The sequence below is a fragment of the Ctenopharyngodon idella genome, chromosome 15 (assembly GCF_019924925.1).
Source record: "Ctenopharyngodon idella isolate HZGC_01 chromosome 15, HZGC01, whole genome shotgun sequence".
Classification (NCBI taxonomy): Eukaryota; Metazoa; Chordata; class Actinopteri; order Cypriniformes; family Xenocyprididae; genus Ctenopharyngodon; species Ctenopharyngodon idella.
Genome location: NC_067234.1, coordinates 13,763,625 through 13,788,307, shown reverse-complemented (window position 1 = coordinate 13,788,307; position 24,683 = coordinate 13,763,625). Strand labels below are relative to the sequence as shown.

General features: G+C 37.1%; 3 protein-coding genes across 15 annotated transcripts in view; all 3 read right to left on the bottom strand.

Moving 5' to 3' along the window:
- The window catches only part of agfg1a (ArfGAP with FG repeats 1a), a 31,595-nt gene extending 29,743 nt beyond the window's left edge, over positions 1 to 1,852 (bottom strand). For 3 of the 10 annotated variants that reach the window (XM_051863604.1, XM_051863605.1, XM_051863606.1), the window contains exon 1: positions 1,408 to 1,844. In XM_051863604.1, coding sequence (XP_051719564.1) covers positions 1,408 to 1,574 — 167 coding nt within the window. In that variant the 5' untranslated portion in view covers positions 1,575 to 1,844. Of the gene's footprint in view, positions 1 to 1,407 lie in introns of all 10 variants that reach the window. The other 7 variants (XM_051863610.1, XM_051863603.1, XM_051863608.1 and 4 more) reach the window with 6 other exon arrangements.
- Positions 1,853 to 3,276: 1,424 nt separating this feature from the next.
- On the bottom strand, positions 3,277 to 10,025 carry mrpl44 (mitochondrial ribosomal protein L44). The gene is made up of 5 exons (XM_051863616.1): positions 9,789 to 10,025; positions 7,990 to 8,212; positions 7,666 to 7,911; positions 4,787 to 4,965; positions 3,277 to 3,781 (listed from the first exon to the last, which is right to left on the bottom strand). The coding sequence occupies exons 1-5, from the start codon at positions 9,959 to 9,961 to the stop codon at positions 3,604 to 3,606; spliced, it is 999 nt and encodes a 332-aa protein (XP_051719576.1). The 5' UTR covers positions 9,962 to 10,025; the 3' UTR covers positions 3,277 to 3,603.
- Positions 10,026 to 11,521: 1,496 nt separating this feature from the next.
- Positions 11,522 to 24,613, bottom strand: mffa (mitochondrial fission factor a). 4 transcript variants are annotated; one of them, XM_051863617.1, is made up of 8 exons: positions 24,314 to 24,613; positions 21,650 to 21,863; positions 21,309 to 21,478; positions 21,074 to 21,165; positions 17,526 to 17,690; positions 15,059 to 15,112; positions 14,852 to 14,936; positions 11,522 to 12,408 (listed from the first exon to the last, which is right to left on the bottom strand). In XM_051863617.1, exons 2-8 carry the CDS (start codon positions 21,861 to 21,863, stop codon positions 12,277 to 12,279), a joined length of 912 nt encoding a protein of 303 aa, XP_051719577.1. In that variant the 5' UTR covers positions 24,314 to 24,613; the 3' UTR covers positions 11,522 to 12,276. The 4 variants fall into 4 exon arrangements, with proteins under 4 accessions (XP_051719577.1, XP_051719579.1, XP_051719580.1 ...); XM_051863619.1 differs by lacking the exon at positions 15,059 to 15,112 and having other exon boundaries at positions 24,314 to 24,612; XM_051863620.1 differs by lacking the exon at positions 17,526 to 17,690 and having other exon boundaries at positions 24,314 to 24,523.
- Positions 24,614 to 24,683: the final 70 nt, after the last annotated feature.

Sequence of the window (24,683 nt, the reverse complement as noted above, 5' to 3'; positions counted from 1 at the left end):
TGTTTTAGGACATGTGTATGAGCAAGTGAAAACATTAATTTTTCAAATAGTTAAGAGAGAATTAGTTACTTTGCTTCATGACCATGTGGTCCTTTGCAGGGGTCTGAATGATGTCACATCCTGTCACATGATATTGACCGCATGACTTGATCCAAAATGGTCCCTTTATATTGGTTACTCCGAATGACATCAATGAAATTCATTTTTCCGGACATTCTTTCTCATAACAAAGCAACGACTTCTACACATAATTTTAATACCATTTTGCACTATGTTGATATATGATGTTATAAAATCATGCCAGAATAAAAAATATATACATTTATTACATTTTAAGATATTTTAATCACAAATGAAATGGCTGTATTGACCTTTGGATGGTTAAACCGAATGACCTTTGGACACTTCAAAATCTTTAAAATACCTTTATATGTAGCAAAATATAATTAAAACCTTTTGGATTCAATAAAAGAGATCTAGTTGTACTACCTTACATACTTTGATTGCCATATCTTTGTTTTTTATTATTATTAATGACCCGTCACGTCATTGACCCATGCATAAAATATTCAGAAAATATTTAGTTTTTATTACAGTATGTTCTACTTAATATAGTACTGTACTGTTATTTTAAATAATTTAATACATTATTTAATCAATTTTTATTTAATTCAAAATGATTTATTTTCCATCTCAAACCATCAGTCTATTAATATATCATTACATTTTTCTTTTACTCAATATAGTACTGTTTTCTCTAAGTTTTCCCTAGTACTCCTGATCTTCATTCAAGCAAGTATAAATTCAGCTTCATTTAGGATTGCCAAGCCCTTACTATCAGGAGAACAGTGCAGGGGTGCGCACACACCCTTTGCCACATGTCACCATGTGCCTGTGACTATCCAGCTCTTCCACATGCTGTATAGAGGTTTATCTGATCTACAAGGGCCTCTCCTTACTGCTAGATAAGACAATGCAACACATGATGAGTATGAAAACACCAGTGATATGCCTACAGGTAGCTTTTCAAGTTTGCTGGAGTACCAAGGCACATGATTTTACTGCATTAGCCCAACAACCACCCACCCAAAATACAATTTACCCACCCATCAAGCCTGGTTAACTGACAGATAACCAACCCCAACCCCCAATAAGACAACAACCCATTTATCCACCCTTATTTACATTTTAAACCCCCCTAAGAAAAACATTCATGTTAATGATTCAACAGCTGGGTTGAAATAATCGTTTCAAAACCCAGTGAGCTGCCTAACTAGACATGTTTATGGCTTCACGGGCGTTAGATAATGTGGTTATGATGTCTAGGCAGGCAGCCCACTAGGTTTTGAGACACAGTGTGTGAAATAAAGAGGCTCAGACAGACAGACAGACAGGAGGGTGGCTCACAGGATGCCTGAGCAGGACGTGCAGACGAACGAGCCCACGGTCATGTTGGCGTAGGTCGGGCCGCGCTGGTCGCAGTCGAAGCACTTTCGGTTAAGGGCTAAACTCGTCATTTCCCGCAGCATCTTCAGGTGTTTTTCCTCCTGTTTTCGCTTCGCGCTCGCTGCCATGGCCGGAGCCGTTAATATACCGTTGGTCAATTAAAAAAAAAGAATGTAATAAAAATCCAATAAGGGTGTAAGGGTCCGGAGAAATATTAGACAGGTACTTCTTTAAAACAGATCACCAGGAAAGGTAGACAAGGCGAGCCGGAGTTCTTCAGAAGGGCCTCACGTTTCACGAACAACGGGAGAAAAGCGCCGTAGTGAAGAGAGGCGGGTCCTGAGGCGCAGCACTTTCTTTAACAGCCAGCCTGCCCACTCTACTTTCACTGCCTTCGACCAGCCCTCCCACTCTGTATTCATTCGTATTGAATGCCTCATTCCGTGCAGTTTAACACGACGGCCAACAGGGGGCGAGTACAAACAGCAAGTGCTAAACGGATGAGAAACCAAAGGGCTGAGTGCTAAAACTGTCCCTAAGACTTCTTGTGTTGTGTAAATCTGTATGTAAATATAATAAAGATACACTAAACAGTGGTTTTGCTCAATATACGTGCTTATATGTGAGAAAAAAATGTGATGTTTATGTGTAACAGGATCATTAATTTCACAAACCCGCTAGCACAGGAGCGAAAACTCTGGAAAGAGAAAACGAGTAACCAATCACAGGCGCCACCTAGGTTCACGTGACCCCAATCGAACCCCGCCCATAATACTTCTCGAGTGCACGTTCTCGACTTTATTTAAATGTTCTTAATCCGCGGCGCCCTCTAGTGCAACATATTAACAGCAATTCTCTGCAAGAGTGACCTAATTAAGAGGATTTGGCTCGACGAGGACATGAAGTGACTTTCTTAATCACCCTTTGTTTCTAAGATGGAGATGAATATGTATAATGAAGTAATAAATGGCGCTGTGTAAATAAAGCACTGTTATATGTTGCATTGGCTGTTTGGTGGAGACTGGGGCTAGATGTCACACTTTTTTACTCCAGTGAATATTTGTTATAATTTATTTAGGAACATACCTTAACATCTTGGCAACAAATACAAAGCTATTGCCCAGGAAATTGAGCACACTCTAAATGACATTACTTGAGAATAGCTGGGTTGTATATTTTCAAATGATATATGGGGGAAATGCCACAAATTGTCATTTAATAACCTAGTATAGGTTTTTGAGCAAAATTTAAATATTAAACAATTAGGAACCACCAAATTATTCACAAAATTCTTCTCTCTATACGCTGCATGTAAGGCCAATATTTCAATGTGCTAAGTTAATCAGTGGAAGAAAGATGAGGTAAACCTACTGAAACTATTAGTTTTCATTAAACCATAATCCCTGCTCTGACCTTCTATTAAAGACAACAACTTTAAATTCCACGTCACAGATTGGTTTCTTGTATATTACAAGTTTATTTTATTAAGTATGGCTTTCATTTAAAACATTATGCACATGGAAAGGATTATACCCATGTGGTTTGCTCATCAGGGTTCATTAGGATTAGATATGTGGCAAGACGTATAAAGTGGTAAAGGAAATACTACAGCATATGGAACCTTCAAACATAATTTTAAAGACATTTTAACTCTCAAAAGAGCAGTTATCTGCATTTCTAATCATCACTCTGTCTGTACGGCTGGTGGCCAAGTAGAATCTGGCCGATTAGATCCAGAGTCCAACATCTTTATGTTGAGCCAACACAAAAAAAATTATGCCTTAAAATTCTTTTTGCATTCTATACAGACAGAACACTTCAAGTGGAACATTTTGTTCAGAACTTTTATTATTAGCAACCAAAGTTTAACATTTATATACATCAATTTATATGTAGCAACAGATCATCTAGCTCTGATAGATGTATGTGATTTTAGTCTGTGGTACACCAAGAGTTTCAGTCTCTTGGGCAAATACAATTGGCCTCCATCATCTCCACGGCCACATTTCAGCAGAACAAATCGAGTTTCACCCTACATGTAATTGTGATCAAGTAGATGACGATGAATGTATACATTTTGGTTCTTCAAAAAGCGTCCCACTGGAATCTGCTCTTCAAGCCAAGGTACAAAACTTAGACCGCTGGGGTCTCTGTCATTTATCCACTGGCGAGAGCCCGTGTGCTGGGCTTCTGAAGCTGCCTGGTAGGGGCGGTGAAGTCCCATGGTCTGCGGTTCTCGGTGAAGCCATAGAGTTTCCTCAGAGCCACGCGCGCTGCCTCCTCTTCAGCTGCCAGGACGGTCTCACCCGGACCCTGAGCCAGCAGCTTACGGTCACTGGCACAAAACAAAAGAGATAAAAAAAAGATTTGGCATTTTAAAAATCAATCAAAAACCTAAACTAAGAGGGAGTATTGACTGTTTGCTGTTGTCTGAAATTGTTTCCTGGAGGAGACCAGAATAAATCTGACTCGACTCTGAAATGACACATCAGATAGATCAGATTAATCAACTAGAACTTTATTTACAGACTGTGGAGTGTATAGATCAGGGTTTAGATATTTAGCAGCATGACTATTACACTATGTTTTATAAATGTTAATTTTCTGTTCTAACTTAGCTAATTTATACAGTGAATAGTGACAAACTGTGATTTATTTTTCCACCTGGGGTGGGCGATATGAACAAAGTATTATATCGTGATGAGTGATTTTATTTTACTTTTTTTATACCATTGAAATTTCATAATTCTTGCCACCATTTTCAATATTACCAAAACTATTACTACTATCCTATAGAGCAGTGAGAGATTTTCTCTTTTGTTGTTTGATTATCATGAATGACACGGACAACAGCAAGTTTATTAGGCTGCTGTCACTTAAAGACCGAATGCATGGATTTAATACACTGATTCACCTGCGTTTTCTTTTTCAACTTTTTACGTTCACTTAAGACATAAATTACAGTGTTTATGAGGATACTTGCAAAGACGGGCATTTTGACACATAAGTATGTGTATTTAACTGACTTCGTTCATTACTCAAATGCTCTATGAGCAGTGGCTTCATGTGTGCATCTCTCAGACAGCGCTCAGAAACTGTCTCTCAGACAGCGCGTGCATATACAGAAATGAGCTCTCTTTTAAACTGCGAAAAACACATGCAAAAAAAACCCCCCAAAAAAACGCATGCAGCCAATAAGCTTTCATGACAGTGTAGCACAACAACGTCACGTGTAATCGCGATAGAGACGATAGTACAAAATCTCTGTTGACAAATTTCTACAGGTTAATCATGTCTACTGGTATATCGACTGCCCCTGGTTCTAGCAATTATGTCATACCTGTAAAGCCCAACAAAATAGAGAGGGAGCACAGTACTGGCGCCGGCAGACCGGATGAGGCGGGGCTCGGGTAGAGCTACACTTTTACGGGTCAGCTCTTTAACCAGCAGCCCCATGGGATCAACCACCCTCCACATGTCAAACAGATCTTTCCCAATCAGTTGAGTCACAAGGAAATCCTGCAAAAACAACACCCAACAGGTGGATCAAACTTTAGTGCACAAACAAAGATTAAGGCCTGTAACACAACATATATTTATTTACAGTACATAATATTATATAAGTAATATAAAAAAAGATTAATAATTAAACATTATATAATTTTATAAAATTATATAATTAATATGATTAATAATTATACATTTATATATGTATTTAAAAATATAATAAAATATAAAAATATATATAATTTTATATAATTAGTAATTTAATTAATTTTAAATTTTAACATAACATATCATAATCATATTAAGTATACATATATATATATATATATATATATATATATATATATATATAGAACCGTTGGGTGAAGCGGTTGTAACACAGCTATTGACCAATCAGAATCAAGGACGGGAACTGACCGTTTTATAAATATATACAGTGCTTAGCGTAAATGAGTACACCCCCTTTGAAAAGTAACATTTTAAACAATATCTCAATGAACACAAAAACTATTTCCAAAATGTTGACAAGACTAAGTTTTATATAACATCTGTTTAACTTATAACATGAAAGTAAAGTTAATAATATAACTTAGAGAACAAAATTTTCAGTTTTACTCAAATTAGGGTGATGCAAAAATGAGTACACCCCACTGAAAGTCTCTGGAGCAAAGCTAAATTTCAGGCCCCGTCTACACGGAGACGCGTGTAGGTGTATACGCAAAAATTTTTGTAACGGATAGCCGTTTCATCCAGACGAGTCCGGCGTTTTCAGAAGGTGAATCCGATATTTTTTGAAACCGGGTCCCAGAGTGGATAAATCGGAAACCGACACCCTTGCGTTTTTGTGTGTACAGTCTATCCGTATATTTTGTGAAACGATGATGTTATCACCCCATGTGTCGACCCTAGTCAGTCACCGCTAACAGCACAAAACAGCAACAACAACAACAACAGCGGACTTTAGATGCTTGTGTTCGTGCTGCAGAAACTACTGAGCCAAAATAAAGCGTTATTTCTAAGCTTTACTAAAGTTTGTATACAGCGCGCAATGTTTATGCGCATGCTCTAAGTCTTATTCTCTGTTTTAAGTGTATCTCTGTGGCAGAATTACAGCACCACGTACTGGTCTGGCATGTATACTACATCGTTTTGAGCCGGTTTCAGTGGTTTCGTGTGTACACAGATATTTCTTGAGACGAGGAAAAAAAGAGATCAGATAGGGAAAGATCTGGCTTCGTGTGGACGGGCCTTAGACTACAAATGTCTAATTTAACAAGAATTCAACCACATGAATCTAATTATTCATTACGCAGGTGTCCAGCAGACAGTTGACTATAAAAGGGTGTTAAAACCCCTTCCCATTTCATGCTGTCAGCAATGGCACCACATGGAAGAGAAATGTCACAAGACCTGAGAAAGAAAATAATTTCTTTACACCAGAAAGGTGAAGGCTACAAGAAGATCAGCAAAGCTTTACTTATCAGTCAGAAGACTGTAGCAAAAGTGGTACAAAAATTTTAAAAAGATGGAACTGCAACCATCTCACAGAGACGTCCGGGTCGTCCACGGAAGTTAACACCTCGATAGGAGCGTCTTCTGATGAGAAGGGTTGAAGAAAATCAGCATGCAAGTTCACTGCAGTTATCTAAAGAAGTAGAAAGCCAAACTGGGGTGACTATTTCCCATGACACAATACAGCGTACACTGCAGAGGAATGGCATGCATGGGTGCCGTCCATGAAAGAAGCCTCTCCTAAAGCCCAGGCACAAAAAAGCCCACCTAGAGTTTGCCAGGGCCCATGCTGACAAAGATGAAGACTACTGGGACTCTATACTCTGGAGTAATGAGACAAAGATAAATGTTTTTGGAACTGATGGCTTCAAAACTGCATGGCGTCACAAAGGTGAGGAATACAAAGAAAAATGCATGGTGCCTACAGTGAAACATGGTGGTGGCAGTGTCCTTATGTGGGGCTGCATGAGTGCTGCTGGTGTCTGGGAGCTGCATTTCATTGATGGCATCATGAATTCACAGATGTACTGCTCTATACTGAAAGATAAGATGCTATCACTACGTGCACTTTTCCAACATGACAATGATCCTAAACACGCATCTAAGGCCACTGTTGGATTTCTGAAGAAGAACAGGGTGAAAGTGATTCAGTGGCTCCTGATCTGAACCCAATCGAACACCTATGGGGAATTCTGAAGAGACAAGTTGAGCATCACTCTCCATCCAGCATCCAGTCTCTAAAAGAGGTCATTCTTGAAGAATGGAAAAAGATAGATGTTGCAAAATGTCACCAACTTGTTCATTCCATGCCTAGAAGACTTGGTGCTCTCATTAAAAATCATGGAGGCCATACAAAGTACTAGATGTAGTAGTTTTTGTTGTGGGGTGTACTCATTTTTGCATCACCCTAATTTGAGTAAAACCGAAAAATGTGTAATCTAATTATATTATTAACCTTACTTTCATGGTATAAGTTAAACAGATGTTATATAAAACTTAGCCTTGTCAACATTTTGGAAATTGTTTTTGTGTTCATTGAGATATTATTTAAAATGTTACTTTTCAAAGGGGGTGTACTCATTTACGCTGAGCACTGTATATATATATATATATATATAATTATTTCCTATATATAGGATACAAATCCAAGACATCGACAAGAAAAAATAATTTAAAAAACATAAGGGACACTTGTCTTACCCTAATAAAAAGCCCGGCTCGCTCAGGCCCGCTGCTCTGCTTTAGAGCACCAATCACAGCGAAGAACGTTCCTTGCAGGGTGTCCTCTGGAATAGGAAACTCTGCACTCATCGTCAATTCCTCCACGGCGAGGTTCCGTGCGACATGACACATGACCTCTGACCCTGTCAGGTGACCTACAATGGCTGCCACACCCTCTTCAGGCAAGCTAGGAAAGCTGCCCCTGCACCAGTCACTAAGGAAACCCTGTATATAACAATGGAAGTTAATATCAATATCATACCAATTTTTCCAGTTAAGTATAAAACTCATCAGTGTTCTCACCTTTGTGAACTGTTGACCGTGCACACGCAGCTCACCGTTGTCTTTCAGGTTGAGGGCGGTCGTCCCAGCGTCAAGGCCCAGCGCTCGCCTCCTCTCCTCCTCAGATCGCAGGTAACACGAGTTCACAAACGCAGTCTTCAGAAGATCCAGAGAGAAACTCTCCTGCAGACGGGCACTGAAAGCCTCCACTTCAGCATGGTAATCAAAGTTTGGCTGCTGGGATCTGATGGGAAAAGAAAAAAGAGGTTTAAAGCAATAAACACATGTAATTTAATATGCAAGATATATAAAGATTATATATATATATATATATATCTTGGCAGAAGATATATTGTTCTTTCTCTCATGTTTCAAGTTTAATCTGCAAATTGCTGTGAGAAACAACTTATGAATAATGCTTCTTTCTGTCAGTAGGCCTGGGAAAGGTCTAATGAGTCTGATAAAATGTTCTCAATTAAAAAATAATTTACATATGTAGGTAAGTATATTATGGGATGTTGAGGAAGACCAACGTGGATGAAGATGAACCGGTAAGTGTACATATATGATAAAAGGAAGTAGGAGGCCTTATGATAATCTGTTCATTTGTTTCTCCAATAAACTTTGAAAGTCTTTGTTAAATGATAAACAAATATGTATGATTATACTGAATAAATACTGTTTTGCTTAGAGCTCAATTTGTAGCTCTCTGAGCTATGTTTTGGTTGTAAGAGAGACCCTGGATCGCAGTTTCAGACAAATAAATTGTATTTAATTTTTTACCATTGAGTGTCCTGTGAGAAACAACATTGCGCAAACAAAGCACTCGCGTCACTTCATAAAAACTGAGGTTAAATCACTGAAAACACATGGATTACTTTTGTGATGTCTTTACTACCTTTCTGGGGCTTGACAGTGGTAGTTGTGTAGCTGTCAATGGAGGGACAGAACCTCTCAGATTTCATTGAAAAGATCTTCATTTGTGAACGAAGTTCTTACGGGTTTGGGGGTGAGAAATAAATGGCAGAATTTTCATTTTTGGCTTAACTAACTCTCCTATCCCTTTAACAAAGTTGCTGTAGATTTTGTTAAAGGGACAGTCCACCCCAAAACATGCCATCTCCTTTAGAACACAAAAGAAGGTATTTTGAAGAATTTTGGAAACCCATTGGAAACAAACTTTTTGGTTATCAACATTCTTCAAAATATCTTCTTTTAGGGCCCACAGAAGGAAGAAAGTCATACAGGTTAGCAACAACATGAGGGTGATTAAATGATAACAGAATTTTCATTTTTGGCTGGACTATCCCTTTAAGGTTTATCACTGCCATTCATCTCAAAAAGGCTGATCACATGTACTGGCATAATTTAAAAATAATAATAATAATAATAACAACATACTCTAAAATTAAATTCTATGACTATCAGTAATACATTCTCATGACTGCAATCTACTTTGAGACATTTAGAGAAAATCCTTTATTTAATTGATGCCCCAAAAAGATGTGGAAGAATGCACGGAGAAGACATCAGCAGCTTTAGTGGTCACAATACAAACCAATAATAATGAGAAGACAATATACTAAATATCACTAACAATCTCCCTTTTCTATATCTTGAGCGTTTATCTTGATATTTATTATAGCTAAATCACTGGCTGTGTCTTAAAACCTTATTAGCGGTCTACCTAGACAGCATTTTTGATCATCACAGATAAACGCCTAAATATAGTCACAGACAAAGCGCCTAAATATACATCCTTGGCAGGCAGCTCAATATGATTTGAGTCACAGCCATTGGCCTTGAGATGTTCTACTGACCGCGGCTTTGGAGGTGGAGGTCCCTCAATCTTTTTCTTCCTCTCCATAATGAGTGTGTAAGCCTTCATCCATCTCTTTTTCTCTCTGACTTGTGTGAGCATCACTCCTCTGGACACATGATGATAATGCAGAGGTAACACAGCGCGACTCACGAGCGCCCTGCACGCCGCCATGACAGCCGCGACCTGCCTGTCGAAAGAGCGACGGAAAGCGGGAGGGAAACTGTCCACAGCGCCACCACCTGTCCGGAGCACCGAGTTTGTGTTTTGTTTTGGCTAGGCCAACTAAGAAATAAACATGACAAGAAGAGTGATTAAAATTACCCAGGGAAAAGTTGTGTACTAAAGTTTTTTTCTTCACATTCAAGGTAAGTGCAATTTCTTAAGACAAAAGGAGGATATAGAAATTCAAAGTAAATTCAAGTGCTTTTCTGAATGACTCGTATTACCATATACTTATTTTTATATCAACATTTACCCTTTTTATAATCATCAATACATCGATTGTTTCTTAGTTAAAGAAGATCTAATGTTGTTATTGTTAACTAAAACTATTAAAATTTGTTATCTGTAACTGAAATAAAGCTGAGATAAAATAAAATACAAATATTAAATGAAAAACTTAAACATGTATTAACCAAAACTTAAAGGGGGGGTATCACACACAGTTTCTGCCAATCTCATGTTAATCTTAAGTACCTATAGAGTAGTAGTGCATCCTTCATATCGCCAAAAAGTCTTTAGTTTTATCATATTTATAAAAGATACATACGCTGTACCGAGCCTTTCCGAAAACAGCCGAGTGCCTGGAGGCGTGTCGTGTGAGCGGAGATAGAGTGACGAGCTGTCACGAGCACGCGCAGCTTTTGTGTAGAGATCGTCTGCAAGCTATCGATGGTCAGCTAAATTTAAACACACACCATCGCATTATCCCTCAATAACTTTTGAATCGCTATAAATGAATATAGCATAGAGTGAATGATGAATAATGAATACGTTCGTGTTGTTTACATTATATGCACTTAGGCGCATATTGCCAACAAAACAGACATTTGAAGCAGTTTTACTCACCACCTGCGGTTCCGACTCATGACTGGGATCATTACCGCTGTGACCGCTCCATCTTTCAGTTTCAAACGATCTGTAAATCCAGCGTCGAACTGGGGCTTGTTTATGAAACCAAGCGCCGATCCTGAGGGCTCGAGCAGCCACGGAAAAACACAAGATATTCTCCATTCATTTTAACAAATAAAAAAGTGATTGAAACTACCAGTTTCTATGGTTATTTTAATAACAAATATCGAGAGCACTTGAGCACAAATCTCTCAGCTCCACTGGGTTCTTTGGGAAGCAAGGTTATCTTTCCCTTACAACCAAAAACACACTTCTTTGGTGACATTGTTGATTTCGTGGTCTAAAAACAAAGTGACAAATCTTTCTCGAGCAAGTCCTGTGCAGCGCTGCTGATGACTTCCGTAAAGCCGAACGAAGCACGTTGATGGGCGTGCTCTTGCTCTCTTGCTCTGGTCGACGTGTGCGCGGGCGCTCTTCCGGGAGAAATGCCCTTACAAGGAATTCCGACCCCGATGACGTCACACAGGCCCATACTCGGAAACTTTAAATCATGACTTTAATCTGTCATGCTTAAAACCGACATGTGCTTGTACTTCATCTTCAGAAATGAAACACATGGAACTGAAACAAATCCAGTAGATTAAAGCAGGCAGGACAGAGTGCAGTTCACTACTGTTGTCATTTATTCAAATAAAAGCATTGTTTATGGCTCTGTGAAAGGAAAACTGAATCTGTATAATTTCAGTAATATCCTGCAGAAAAGGTTGTAGCACAAACAACATCAGTGTCACATAAATAATGACCAGGACTCAACTCACACTAACAAGTATGGTTTCTATGTTGATGCAAGGTAACATATTGACATACATAATGTCCCTAAAATCACAACAGTCCATAAATGTTACTATTATTTAATTTTATGCATTTCTCTTGTCTATGATATATCAGTACGTCCGATTCCATTGGTCTTTGTAAAAGTTCACATAATAATTTACTAATTTGTATAGTAAACCTATGGAAAAAATTATTACAGCCAAAGCTCAAAGACATGTGAAGTAATATATACATCTGGTTCATGCTATGAAAAAAACAAAAACAAAAAAAAAACACACGCACACACACACACCCAAAAAGTAATTAAAAACATACAAAACAAAGGAAAACGAGCAATTGTACAACTGTACAAATAAAAAAAAGTCTATAAATACATATTTATAATAAAAACAAAAACAAAAAAAACAAAACAAAAAAACAGGCTGACCAACTCAAACACAAAAGCTATCCCTGACTTTACCGCTTTTGCCATGAAGAAAACAAAACGTTTTTAGCCAATAAAAAATATGGCTAAAGTTTGACACATAGAAGCAGGGTGGGTTTTGGTTTTGCCCCTCCCACATTGTGGAGTCCATGTAGCTTTAGCGCCGGAACCAAACCCAGCTGTTGATTAGCCAGAAAGCCACAGTGATGGAATACATGATCATTTCTCGCTTGGCTCTCTCTTTGTTCTCCTCCTCTATGAGCTGCAAACGCCGGTTCAACTTGACAATCTGTAATGACACAAAATCAAAGAAATTAATTAATTAGCCCCTCCATCTTTGAGATCAAGTATTGCTCAATTACACACACCACTGTTCAAAAGTTTAGAGGCAGTATGATTTATTATGTTCTCCTTGCGTGCGAATTACACATCCTTCCCTTGCGGGTCAAAATGTCACAAAGCATTAATAAATTAGACATTTTTTTTCTCCAGAAAGCTTATATCGTTTCATTCTGATAATATTTTTTCTTTTTTAATGCATTTTTTCGGGAGTTTTTTTTTTTTTCTTTTTTTTTTTTTTTCTGCACTGTAAATATGTTCAGATCTTTTCAAAACAGTGTGAAGACATCTGGGCATCGAGGTTATGAGTTTCTGGAGTTTTGGTGTTGGAATTTGGTCCCATTGTTGCCTGTTACAGGTTTCCAGCTGCTGAAGAGTTCGTGGTCATCTTTGACGTATTTTTCTCTATAGGTGAAAGATCTGGACTGCAAGCAGGCCAATTCAGCATCCGGACTCTTCTACGACGAAGCCATGCTGTTGTAATAGCTGCAGTATGTGGTTTTGCATTGTCCTGCTGAAATACACAAGGCCTTCCCTGAAATAGACGTCTGTTGCTCTAAAACCTTTATATACCTTTCAGCATTCATAGTGCCTTCCAAAACATGCAAGCTGCCCATACCGTATGCACTCACGCACCCCCATACCATCAGAGATGCTGGCTTTTGAACTGAACGTTGATAACACGCTGAAAGGTCTCCCTCCTCTTTAGCCCGGAGGACACGGTGTCCGTGATTTCCAACAAGAATGTCAAATTTGGACTCGTCTGACCATAGAACACTTTTCCATTTTGAAACAGTCCATTTTAAATGAGTCTTGCCCCACAGGACACGACGGCGCTTCTGGACCATGTTCACATATGGCTTCCTTTTTGCATGATAGAGCTTTAGTTGGCATCTGCAGATGGCACGGCGGATTGTGTTTACCAACAGTGGTTTCTGGAAGTATTCCTGGGCCCATTTAGTAATGTCATTGACACAATCATGCCGATAAGTGATGCAGTGTCGTCTGAGGGCCAGAAGACTGCGGGCATCCAATAAAGGTCTTCGGCCTTGTCCCTTACGCACAGAGATTTCTCCAGTTTCTCTGAATCTTTTGATGATGTTATGCACTGTAGATGAGATTTGCAAAGCCTTTGCAATTTGACGTTGAGGAACATTGTTTTTAAAGTATTCCACAATCTTTTTACGAACTCTTTCACAGCTCTGCCAATCTTTATTTCTGAGAGACTTTGCCGCTCTAAGACATCCCTTTTATAGCTAATCATGTTACAGTCCTGATATCAATTAACTTAATTAGTTGCTAGATGTTCTCCCAGCTGAATCTTTTCAAAATTTCTTGCTTTTTCAGCCATTTGTTGCCCCCGTGCCAACTTTTTTGAGACCTGTAGCAGGCATCAAATTTGAAATGAGCTCATTTGGTGGATAAAATTTTAAAATTTCTCCGTTTAAACATTCGTTATGTTATCTGTGTTCTATTGTGAATAAAATATTGGCTCATGTGATTTGAAATTCTTTTAGTTTTCATTTTATTCAAATTTAAAAAAAAAAAACATCCCAACATTTCCAGAATTCGGGTTGTGTTACTATTATTACAACCACAAAAACTCCTTGAATCCAGTCAATTTGTTTTTGTGCATTCCAATTTCAAGTGTCACAAATGTGACAAAGTGTTGTACCATTCTGATGAATACTTCATTTTTAAAAGTGAAAAGAAATGAATTTCGGGTCAAAATGACCAGAGGAAAGGATTTAAAGAAATTAATTTAGTCTGGAAAGTACACATTAAATTAAAAATCAAATAAGTGACAGTAAAGACATTTACATTGGTACAAAAGATTTTTATTTCAAATAAATGCTGTTCTTTTGCTGTTCTTATGAACTTTCTATTCATAAAATAATCCTGAAAAAATATGCATCAAGGTTTCCACTAAAATATTAAGCAGCACGACTGTTTTCAACACTGATAATAATCATAAATGTTTCATGAGCACCAAATCATCATATTAGAATGATTTCTGAAGGATCATGTGACACTGAAGACTGTAGTAATGATGCTGAAAATTCAGCTTTGCATTCACATGAATAAATTACACTTTAAAATATATTCAAATAGAAAACAGTTATTTTAATTTGTAGTAATATTTCACAATATTACTAATTTTACTGTGTATTTGATCATATAAATGCAGCATTGATGAGCAAAAAATATCTAATTTCTCTTAAGGAATATTTAAATAATAAAATAATGAGAAAAAGAATAAAGAGACTTTTTTTTGAATGGTAGTGTACATAAAATATATTTCTACATTTCTTTAAAATTCTTCTTTTACATTTATTTTCTTAAGAACTGCACACTATCAAGCATATAGAGTTGTTTTAACAGCCGAATAATACCTGTCTGCGTAGAGAGGTGGCGTCCACAACAGCCATGTCATCTGCTCCTCCCTCTAGAGTAGAGTCCAGCGTGGCCAGGGCATACCTGCCAGAAACATTATTCACTTCATAAGACACTGAGACTGTATTGAGAGGATAGAGAGAAAAACAAAGCGAAAGAATAAAAGAGATGACAGGGAAGAAATGAGAGGAAGAGAGAAGAGTTACCTGTTGTCATGCTGGGGGTTAGAGAGAGTTGAACCCCCTCTAAGAGCTGGCTTGCTGAGAAGCAGATATGGAGAAAGTGAGAGAGGGAAAGGACGAAAGAAGACAGATAGATAGACAACTTTAGTAACACGCAAATGCGCTTTAACCAATATATGTACATGTTGCAGGGGGTCTTTGTTTCACAGACCCTGTCAACATTTCATTTTATAATCAAATAAGCCTTGCAAAAGAATTTACGATTTCATGACAAACCAGCCAACTGCACAGATGTAAACATTTTTTTCTTATTATTTTTGGAAAGAAAATAGGGCAGTTATGCTGGTTTTACATAAACCTACAGTTGAGTTTAGTGCCCGTCAGTGGAGCTGAAGTTAATGCCATTCTACATTAGAAGCCAAGCAAGTCACAGGAAATGAGCTCACGGATACCACCTGTGCGGGTATCCACAGAAATCAAAATCAAAAAGGAATGTTCCGGATTCAATATAAGTTAGGCTGTATCATTTCACATTGTTTGTGGCATAATTTCAATTGCCAGAGAAAATTATTTGGAGCTGTTCTCAACAATAAAAAAATAAAATATATATATACATTTAGGTCAGTAAAATTTTGAAGTAAATTAATACCTAATCAGCAAGGATGATTTAAATTGATCAAAAGTGACAGTAAAGACATTTATAATGTTAAAAAAAATTTTTTTTTAAATAAATGTTTTTTTTTTATACCTTTAATCCTGAAAAACATGTATCACAGTTTCCACAAAAATATAAAGCAGCACAACTGTTTTCACCATTGATAATAATAAATGTTTCTTGAGCATCAAATCATCGTATTAGAATGATTTCTGAAGGATCATGTGACACTGAAGACTGAAGTAATGATGCTGAAAATTCAGCTTTGATCACAGGAATAAATTACATTTTAAAATATATTAGAATAGAAAAGAGTTATTTTAAATAGTACTATTTCACAATATTACTGTTTTTACTGTATTTTTGATCAAATAAATGCAGCCTTGATGAGCAAAAAATATCAATATATATATATAATTTTTCTTAAAGGGTTAGTTCACCCAAAAATGAAAATTCTGTCATTAATTACTCACCCTCATGTTGTTCCACACCCATAAGACCTTTGTTCATCTTCAGAACACAAATTAAGATATTTTTGATAAAATCTGATGGCTCAGTGAGGCCTCCATTGACAGCAAGATAATTAACACTTTCAGATGTCCAAAAAGCTACTAAAGACATATTTAAAACAGTTCATGTGACTACAGTGGTTCAACCTTAATGTTATGAAGTGACAAGAATACTTTTTGTGCACCAAAAAAAACAATAATGACTTTATTCAACAATATCTAGTGATGGGCGAAGCTTTATGAATCTTTTGTTTGGAATCAGTGGTTTGGAGCATTTATCAAACTGCCAAAGTCACATGATTTCACTGAACGAGGCTTTGTTACATCATAAGTGTTTCGAAACGTTTCGCAATTTCAATGGTTCATGTGACTTTGGCAGTTTGATACACGCTCTGAACCACTGATTTGAAACAAAAGATTTGTAAAGCTTCGAAGCTTCATGAAACAGTAAAGTCGTTATTTTGTTTTTTGGCGCACAACTTTCTGGGAATCTGAAAGTGTTAATTGTCTTGCTGGCAATGGAGGCCTCACTGAGCTGTCAGATTTCATCAAAAATATCTTAATTTCTGTTTTGAAGATGAACGAAGGTCTTACGGGTGTTGTTCCACATGAGGGTGAGTAATTAATGACTGAATGTTCATTTTTGGGTGAACTAACCCTTACAAGAATAATTAAATAATATAAATAACATACAAAAGTTTGCATGTGAACAAAATATAAGCTTCACATTTTAGCTTTTAAATACAGATGCAATATTTGCTTAATAAAATAAAAAATTTTCTGTGGTAATTATGCCACAAATGCTGTCAGAAGAACTTAATTTTTAATGAACCTGAACATTTCTTTAAAAACTATACACCAATGCCACAAACTGGCCAGATAAAATGTGTAAATTTAACTGAAATCTTAAAGCTCGGGAAAAAAGAAAGGATTCAAACAAAAGAGCAAAAAGTAAAACCCCAAACAAAGAGGCAAAGGAAGAAATGGAGCTTAGGGAAGCAGTGTGTCCACATCCAACAGCAAACAATACAGCGACAAAGCTGTCATCTAATAAACTACCTCCTAAAACTTAAATATGTAGGGTTTTATAGTTTGTGGTTGAAACAAGTATTACATTTTGAGGAAGAGTGTTTGTCTGCCAGTGCAAATATCCTATCTCACCTAATCAGTTTGTCATCAGAATGACAGAAGAATGTCTATCAGTCGTAGAGGACTTTGTTCCTGGCTTAATCTAATACATTTGCTTAGTTACTCTGTGAAGCAACATCTAATTTAGCCAAAAGTCAGTCTTTCAGTGAAGATTCAGGGGTCTGATGTCAAAGGTCACCTGCGCTGGTTCTCGTCCAGGACCTCCAGGACCTGCTGGTAGGCCCGGCGTGTGGTTGACTGGATGAAGGAAAGGACACCGTGGGCGCTGAAGAGGTTAAACCCATCCTCGGCACCACCGAGGGGAGCCATAGTGCGCAATGCAGCAGAGGGGGAGGGAGTCATACTGACCACACCACAGAGAGAGAGAGAGAGAGAGAGAGAGAGAGAGAGAGAGAGAGAGGTAACGAAAGAACAAGAGAGGAAAAGTAGAAGATAGAAAAGAGAGAGAAAGTCAAACAAATTTAAGGTTTCAGAAAGAAGGAGATAAAAGTAGAAAGAATGGAGCAGAAGTCGGATAATGAAAATAAAGACTACATTTCATTGGCCCAGGAGAAATGGAGAGATGTCATATGGGCAACAGCCTCACCATATCAAAATAAACCTACAACCCCAATACAAACCCTTCAACAAGCGGAAACAAGCAAACTCTTGTCGTTTTAACAACACAAACACACAAAGAAGTGTCTGAGCATCACAACCACAAGCCTCAAAAGCAGATACGAAACAGATTAGCTCACATCAGACTAACGATGATGCTGTTTACTGACCCATAGAATCCATTGACACTAATCCAAACAGACAACTTCACCTCTGAGATCCGAACAGCAGACTGCCTTAAAAATAGTGCACATCAAGGTGAATCTCAAGAAAACATGTCCAGGTCACATTACACTGGCCCCATTTTTCATTAAGAAAAGTTTAATCAGTCTAAGAGAAACCAAAATGTTTTATTATTATTATTATTATTAACCACATTTGTACATACATTATGCTTGTAAATATTGTTAAATTATAATCCTTACAGAATAAGGGCTATATATTGTTTCATATAATAAATAATTTATCATATACATTTTATTATTGATTTGTACAGTATTATTTTATATGAAAATAAAAATATTTTATATTATATAATATGTTTATATTAAATAATTTAGCATAATGTTTTAGCATTAAAGTAAAGAGAACTAGAATGTACATTTCCTGAAGAAAATGTGAGTGGTGCTTGCAGTGGCAAAACTCAGCACTAGGCAGTCACTACCATGATGCATGTAACTGCAAGAGAGCCAAATCATAAGTCTGTATAATGTTTTGGAGCTGAGATATAGCTTATTCATTATGGTGTATTCATTATGTATGTACTCTAAATGGTTGCTAGGGCATGGCTAGACAGTTAGTAGGGTTAAAGCTAATAGACAGCAAAAAGAAATCAAAAGAGCCAAACTCATTTGTCTCTATAATGCTCTGATTCTTCAATGGAAGTCTATGGGGTGGTTGGTAGGGTGTTCTAAGTGGTTGCTAGGGTGTGGCTATGAAGATTTTAGGTTATTACTTATTTGATGCTTGACAAGATAAGTCAAAGGAGTGAGAAAGAGAGAGAGAGAGAGAGAGTTCCTCAGGCCCTGCATGTGATTGTGTGTGAAAACGGCAGTTGGAAATTTACAATCACAAAAGTCAATGCTTTTTCATCCACTGTGTGAACATCATAGATCTGATCGCTTAGAAAAGTCATAGCACACCTCTCCTTAATGAGCCGGTCGATTTGACACCTCATTCATTTTTCTATGACAAAAGGTGCGGGACGAGTTACGGGCCAAAGTTTTGTGTGGAAGAATAATAAGTATGTAGAAGAACAATAGTGATGCTTTGCCAGAGGCAAGCACCACTAATTATATACATTTATTACATTAATTAGAACTGTCATTGCCAAGAAAATAACATCAAAACATAAGATTCTTTTTTTTAAAGCTAAACATAATTTCTTATATCTTTCTTTTGATTTTAAGGTGAAATAAGAACTGGACATGTTCTTGACAGATTTTGTGTGATTATTGATGTGACGAGGTATTTAAGTTTATTGCTGATTTTGTGTATTGTCACTTACAAGTTGTTAGTCTTTTTTAATCGTTAATTAATATTGTTAATCAATATTATTAAATATTTAAATATACTAGCGTTTAAAAGTTCGGGGTCAGTAAGATTTTTTTAAATGTTTTTAAAAGAAGTCTTTGTTTACCAAGGCTGCATTCATTTATTTGATCAAAAATACAGTACAAATACAATAATATTGTGAAATATGATTACAATTTACAGTAACTGTTTTCATAAATGTCATGGTAACGCTTTACAATAAGGTTCATTAGTTAACTACATTAGATAACATGAACTAATAATGAAATGCACTTATACAGCATTTATTAAATTTTTGTTAATGTGAATTTCAACATTTACTAATACATTATTAAAATCTTGTTAACATTAGTTAATGCACTGTGAACTGACATGAACAAACAATGAACAACTGTATTTTCATTAACTAACGTTAACGGAGATTAGTAAATACAGTAACAAATGTATTGCTCATGGTTAGTTCATGTTAGTTAATACATTAAATAATGTTTAACTAATGAACCTTATTCTAAAGTGTTACCAATGTCATTTATTCCTGTGATGGCAAAGCTGAATTTTCAGCATCATTACTCCAGTCTTCAGTGTCACATGATCCTTCAGAAAATTTGATGCTCAAGAAACATTTATTATTACTATCAATGTTGTGCTGCGTCATATTTTTGTAGAAAACCATGATACGTTTGTCTCAGGATTCTTTAATAAAAAGTTCAAAAGAACAGCATTTTTTAAAATAGAATTCTTTCAACATTATAAATGTCTTTACTGTCACTTCTGATCAATTTAATGCATCCTTACTGAATAAAAGAAATAAGAAAAAAAACAAAAAAAAAAAAACATACTGACCCTAAACTTTTAAACGGCAGTGTACATTTAAATACAAACAAATGTTATTATGATTATGTTAAAATTTCCTTTTTAGTTGTCATTTAGAGTAAAATTCGATAAAAGACAGTTTGGCTGATGGACATGACATTTAGATCAGTAGCAGAAGCCATACTAGTATTAATTTTATTGGGGTCTAGGGAAAAAAAAGAGGTGCTGGTCATTGACGGGTTTAAGTACTTCTACTTTTACAGACCAGCCAATCAGAAACCATCATGTCAAAACAAGCCATCAATTGTTTAGTTGAAGGAGAATGACTGATCCGTTTTTTTTAAAAGTACAAACCCTCAGTGTAAACAGCTCCTCAATCCCAGAAGTGGCCATTCATTAGAGTACAATAGAGCTGTCAGGCAGTCATGGCATGAGGGAAACTGACTGAAAAAGCAACTCTAAACTACACTGACCAATACCATATCACAAGCTGTTTTATATTGTGATAATATTGGTTTTCACCATGACTGACAGGTGTGATCAGGCCACTTCTGTACATGCAATAACATGCACTGAGGTTCAAAAAGCACAAAAGCCAAACTGAAAGGGCTTGAAACTAAACAATACACATGCATGGTTCTAACTCACCCCCTTTGAGTCAGCATCATGAAGGGAGAAAGAGAGACACCAGGGGGAGGAAAAAACACATAATGGAGTGAGAGGGCCATGTTGACAGGGCAGAGGTATGTGTGTGTGTGTGTGTATTCCTGGCTTTGCACTCACATGGAGTCAATTCTGGCGAGCTGGCCATTGTGTTGCACACCTATGTTCTCGCTGACCGAGCGCTCTCTACGTGTCTTGGTATGCGTGCGCACCTGTATGAAGCAGAGAAAGTAGACAGGTGTTTCTTATTTTACTAAACCCAAGCTGACACGTCGCTGTTCTTTTTTTAGCAACGTTCTTTACCACTCGCATCTACACAGGCCACATCTTGCTAAATTTGATCTGTCCCACTTACTTCTTCGCTAGGCTGACTTGCAGAGCTTGCCTGCTCCATTTCCAGGAAGTCAAAGGGCTGTTCGTTGAGCGTGAGGACCCGAGGTGGCGTCTTAAGGGACAGTGTTGACTCCAACGGGGTGGACTGGATGAGGTCCAGATCTCTGTGAAATCGCATGTCATCACCGTCTCCTACATAGAAAGATGAGTGACCGATCAGATATTCGTCCACTCTGAAAATTGGTCAGTGAATGTGTGTGGACAATGCAAACTGGCTAAAAGAGAAATTCACCCTCATGTTGTTCCAAATCTGTATGACTTTCTTTATTCAGCGAAAGATATTTTGTGCTTCCCATCTCGTACCTGCCACTACGATTCTCTCAGGAACGTGCATCATTGCCGTGCGGAGTGTGTCATGCTCTGGAAGCTCCTGCTCTTCGGAGCTATACGGAGCCACTTTGAGCTGCTGAGGAATGCGCATTCTCTGACTGATGCCCTCCGTGTATTCCAGCTCATAGTGGATCCGGTTCATCTCCGCCATCTCGGCTGTGGGAGAGGGGAACGCCGCTCCACTCATCTACAGGGTATAGAGAAAATACCAGGCCAGCTGTGATATACAGTGAGCAAATTCCAAAATATGTCAATCACATAGTCAAACAAAATTCAAAAGGAATGTGAACAGAAGTCCTATTGGAATTTTTTCATACTTTGCAACCAATCTAAATAGAGGATCATATATAATATGATCAAATATGAATCAAATATGATTCTTTCTTGATATGATATGAAGCAAGTCAGAGAGATATGAGGGTGCAAGATTGTGAAGAGCTTTAAAAGTGAGAAGCAGAATCTTGTACTCTACTCGATATTTAACAGGAAGCCAATGTAGATGATAGAGAACAGGAGAGATATGCTCAATGGAAGAGGTTCTAGTAATTATACAGGCAGCTGAGTTCTGGACCAACTGAAGTTTATGAAGGAGTTTGTGAGGTAACCCAAATTGAAGAGAGTTACAATAATCAATGCTTGTAGTGACTAGAGCGTTTACAAGAATGGCTGTGGAATTGGATGTGAGAAATGGACGAAAACGGCCATTTCCCAAAAAAATAACCAAGAGGTAATAAGTAAATGAGAGGGCCCAAAACAGAGCCTTGAGGAACACCAGTGATACTTATAGAGAATAATCTATCTAAAATAACTTGATGGGAAATAGGATCAAAAGCCACTTAGATCAGAAGTTCAGAACTATTTCTGAACTATTATAGTGTTTATTCATATTAGCTTATATTGTTAGTTTTCAGTTTTAGTTATTAAAGTTTTAGTAATTTTGTTATGTGCTTTTGTCATTTTTATTATTTTTGTTTTGTTTTTATATTTCTATTAAAGGGTTAGTTCACCCAAAAATGACATTTCTGTCATTAATTACTCACCCTCATGTCGTCCCAAACCTGTAAGACCTTCGTTCATTTCCGGAACACAAATTAAGATATTTTTGATGAAATCTGAGGGTTTCTGAACCACACATAGGCAGCAACAACATTGCACCTTTTAAGGCCCAGAGAGGTAGTAAAGAAATCAATAAAAATAGTCCACGTGACTACAGTGGTTCAACCTTAATGTTATGAAGCGACAAGAATACTTTTTGTGTGCAAAAACAAAACAAAAATAACGACTTTATTCAACACTTTCTTCTCTTCCCTGTCAGTCTCCTACGCTGTTGACGTTGTAAACACAGTGCAGCACTTCCGTGTTTATGTCCGAACGGCGGCTCAGTATTGGCTGACGCTGTTCACGTGAGCAGCACGACGCATGCGTGTGATGCTGACGCAGGAGCCAGCCAACAATCAGTCAATGTGAATTATTTTAACAATGTCTTTGCTACCTTTCTGGGCCTTGAAAGGTGCAATGATGTTGCTGCCTATGTGTGGTTCAGAAACCCTTGGGTTTTATCAAAAATATCTTAATTTGTGTTCTGAAGATGAACGAAGGTCTTACAGATTCGGAACAACATGAGAGTGGTGAGTACCTAATGACAGAAATTCAGATAATGACAGAAATGTCATTTTTGGATGAAGTAACCCTTTGAGCTTTAATTTATTTTTATTTCAATTTTTGTTTTAGTACTTCAAGTTAGTTGCCAAAGCAACATGTCAATTTTTTTTTCATTTAATATTTATTGTTTATTTTATTTCAGCTTTGTTTCTGAAAAAAAACTAATAATAGTTTCAGATTCAGTTAACGATAACTCTGGCTCTAAATGATCTGGTTTTGTTAAGCTAAAATTAAAAAAAAACTATAACCAGGTTCTTAGATTTTGTTCCTAATTATAAAAGAAAATACCTTCAAACCATCCTGCAAATCAGACATCAAAATCTCTCATACAACAAAACCGGAATCACAGGTTGTCCAACCTGGTCTGTGTGACATTTACCTCTAATTCAAAGAGAGCTCAAAAGACTTCAAGTTTGCTTATGATGGAACTAAATAATATTACTACAATATAGATGCATAACCAATCCATCCACTATCATCCCCAGACCCTCAGGCTAAACTAAGGCAGAAAGGAAAGCAGCTCTCATCAGTATCTTGTGGTTAAATCATGAGATCAACTATTTCAGGAAGCAAAATGCCACTGAGCACACGGCCAGCTCCACAGTTTAAGCTCTTAGTAAGCATAACTACTGAATGAATGCTTTTGTGGATTACTTTCAGAAAATTATCCAAACAAAAACAACGTCAATATGGACGTTTTTGGTTTCATTTTTGCTAGATATGCAGCACTGATAGCAGCAGTATCTCAGTAAAAGCACCTGCAATATGTTTTGAATGTTTGGGTGGATCCGATCAAACCAAACAGAAAATACATAAGATCAAATACTTTTAGTGTCACATTTGGGCCCTGAAAAAACTGTTAGAGAAATCAATGAATGATGAGTACATCACGGGCCCTCAAAAGTACATCAATGACAGCTGATAAAGGGCCAAATCATGATCAAAAATCACATCACAACTCATTTAGACTCGTACCTTCACCGAGATCAGATCCACCGACGGATGTAGACACGTTAAAGTGAAATGTTATCGTAAAATCCGATTATTTTGTGGGGTTTTAGAAAAAGAGAATCATCCCGCAGTACAGCACTGACCAGCTCAACCCAGACCGCACCACAGCTGCGTGAAGCTGCGACACTGTTGAACTGAGAAGAGAGATTTAGAAGCGCTTTTCAAATTAAAAGTCTCTCTTGGGACTTAATTTAAAAGTCACGGGTTTTCTCTCATCATGAAACATTGTTCATGGTCATAGTCTGTCAATTACCTTTAAAATAACATAATTTTATTATATTAGAAACAACTACACAAAATTTTGTTAACATTTACGTAAAATATATCCTAACTG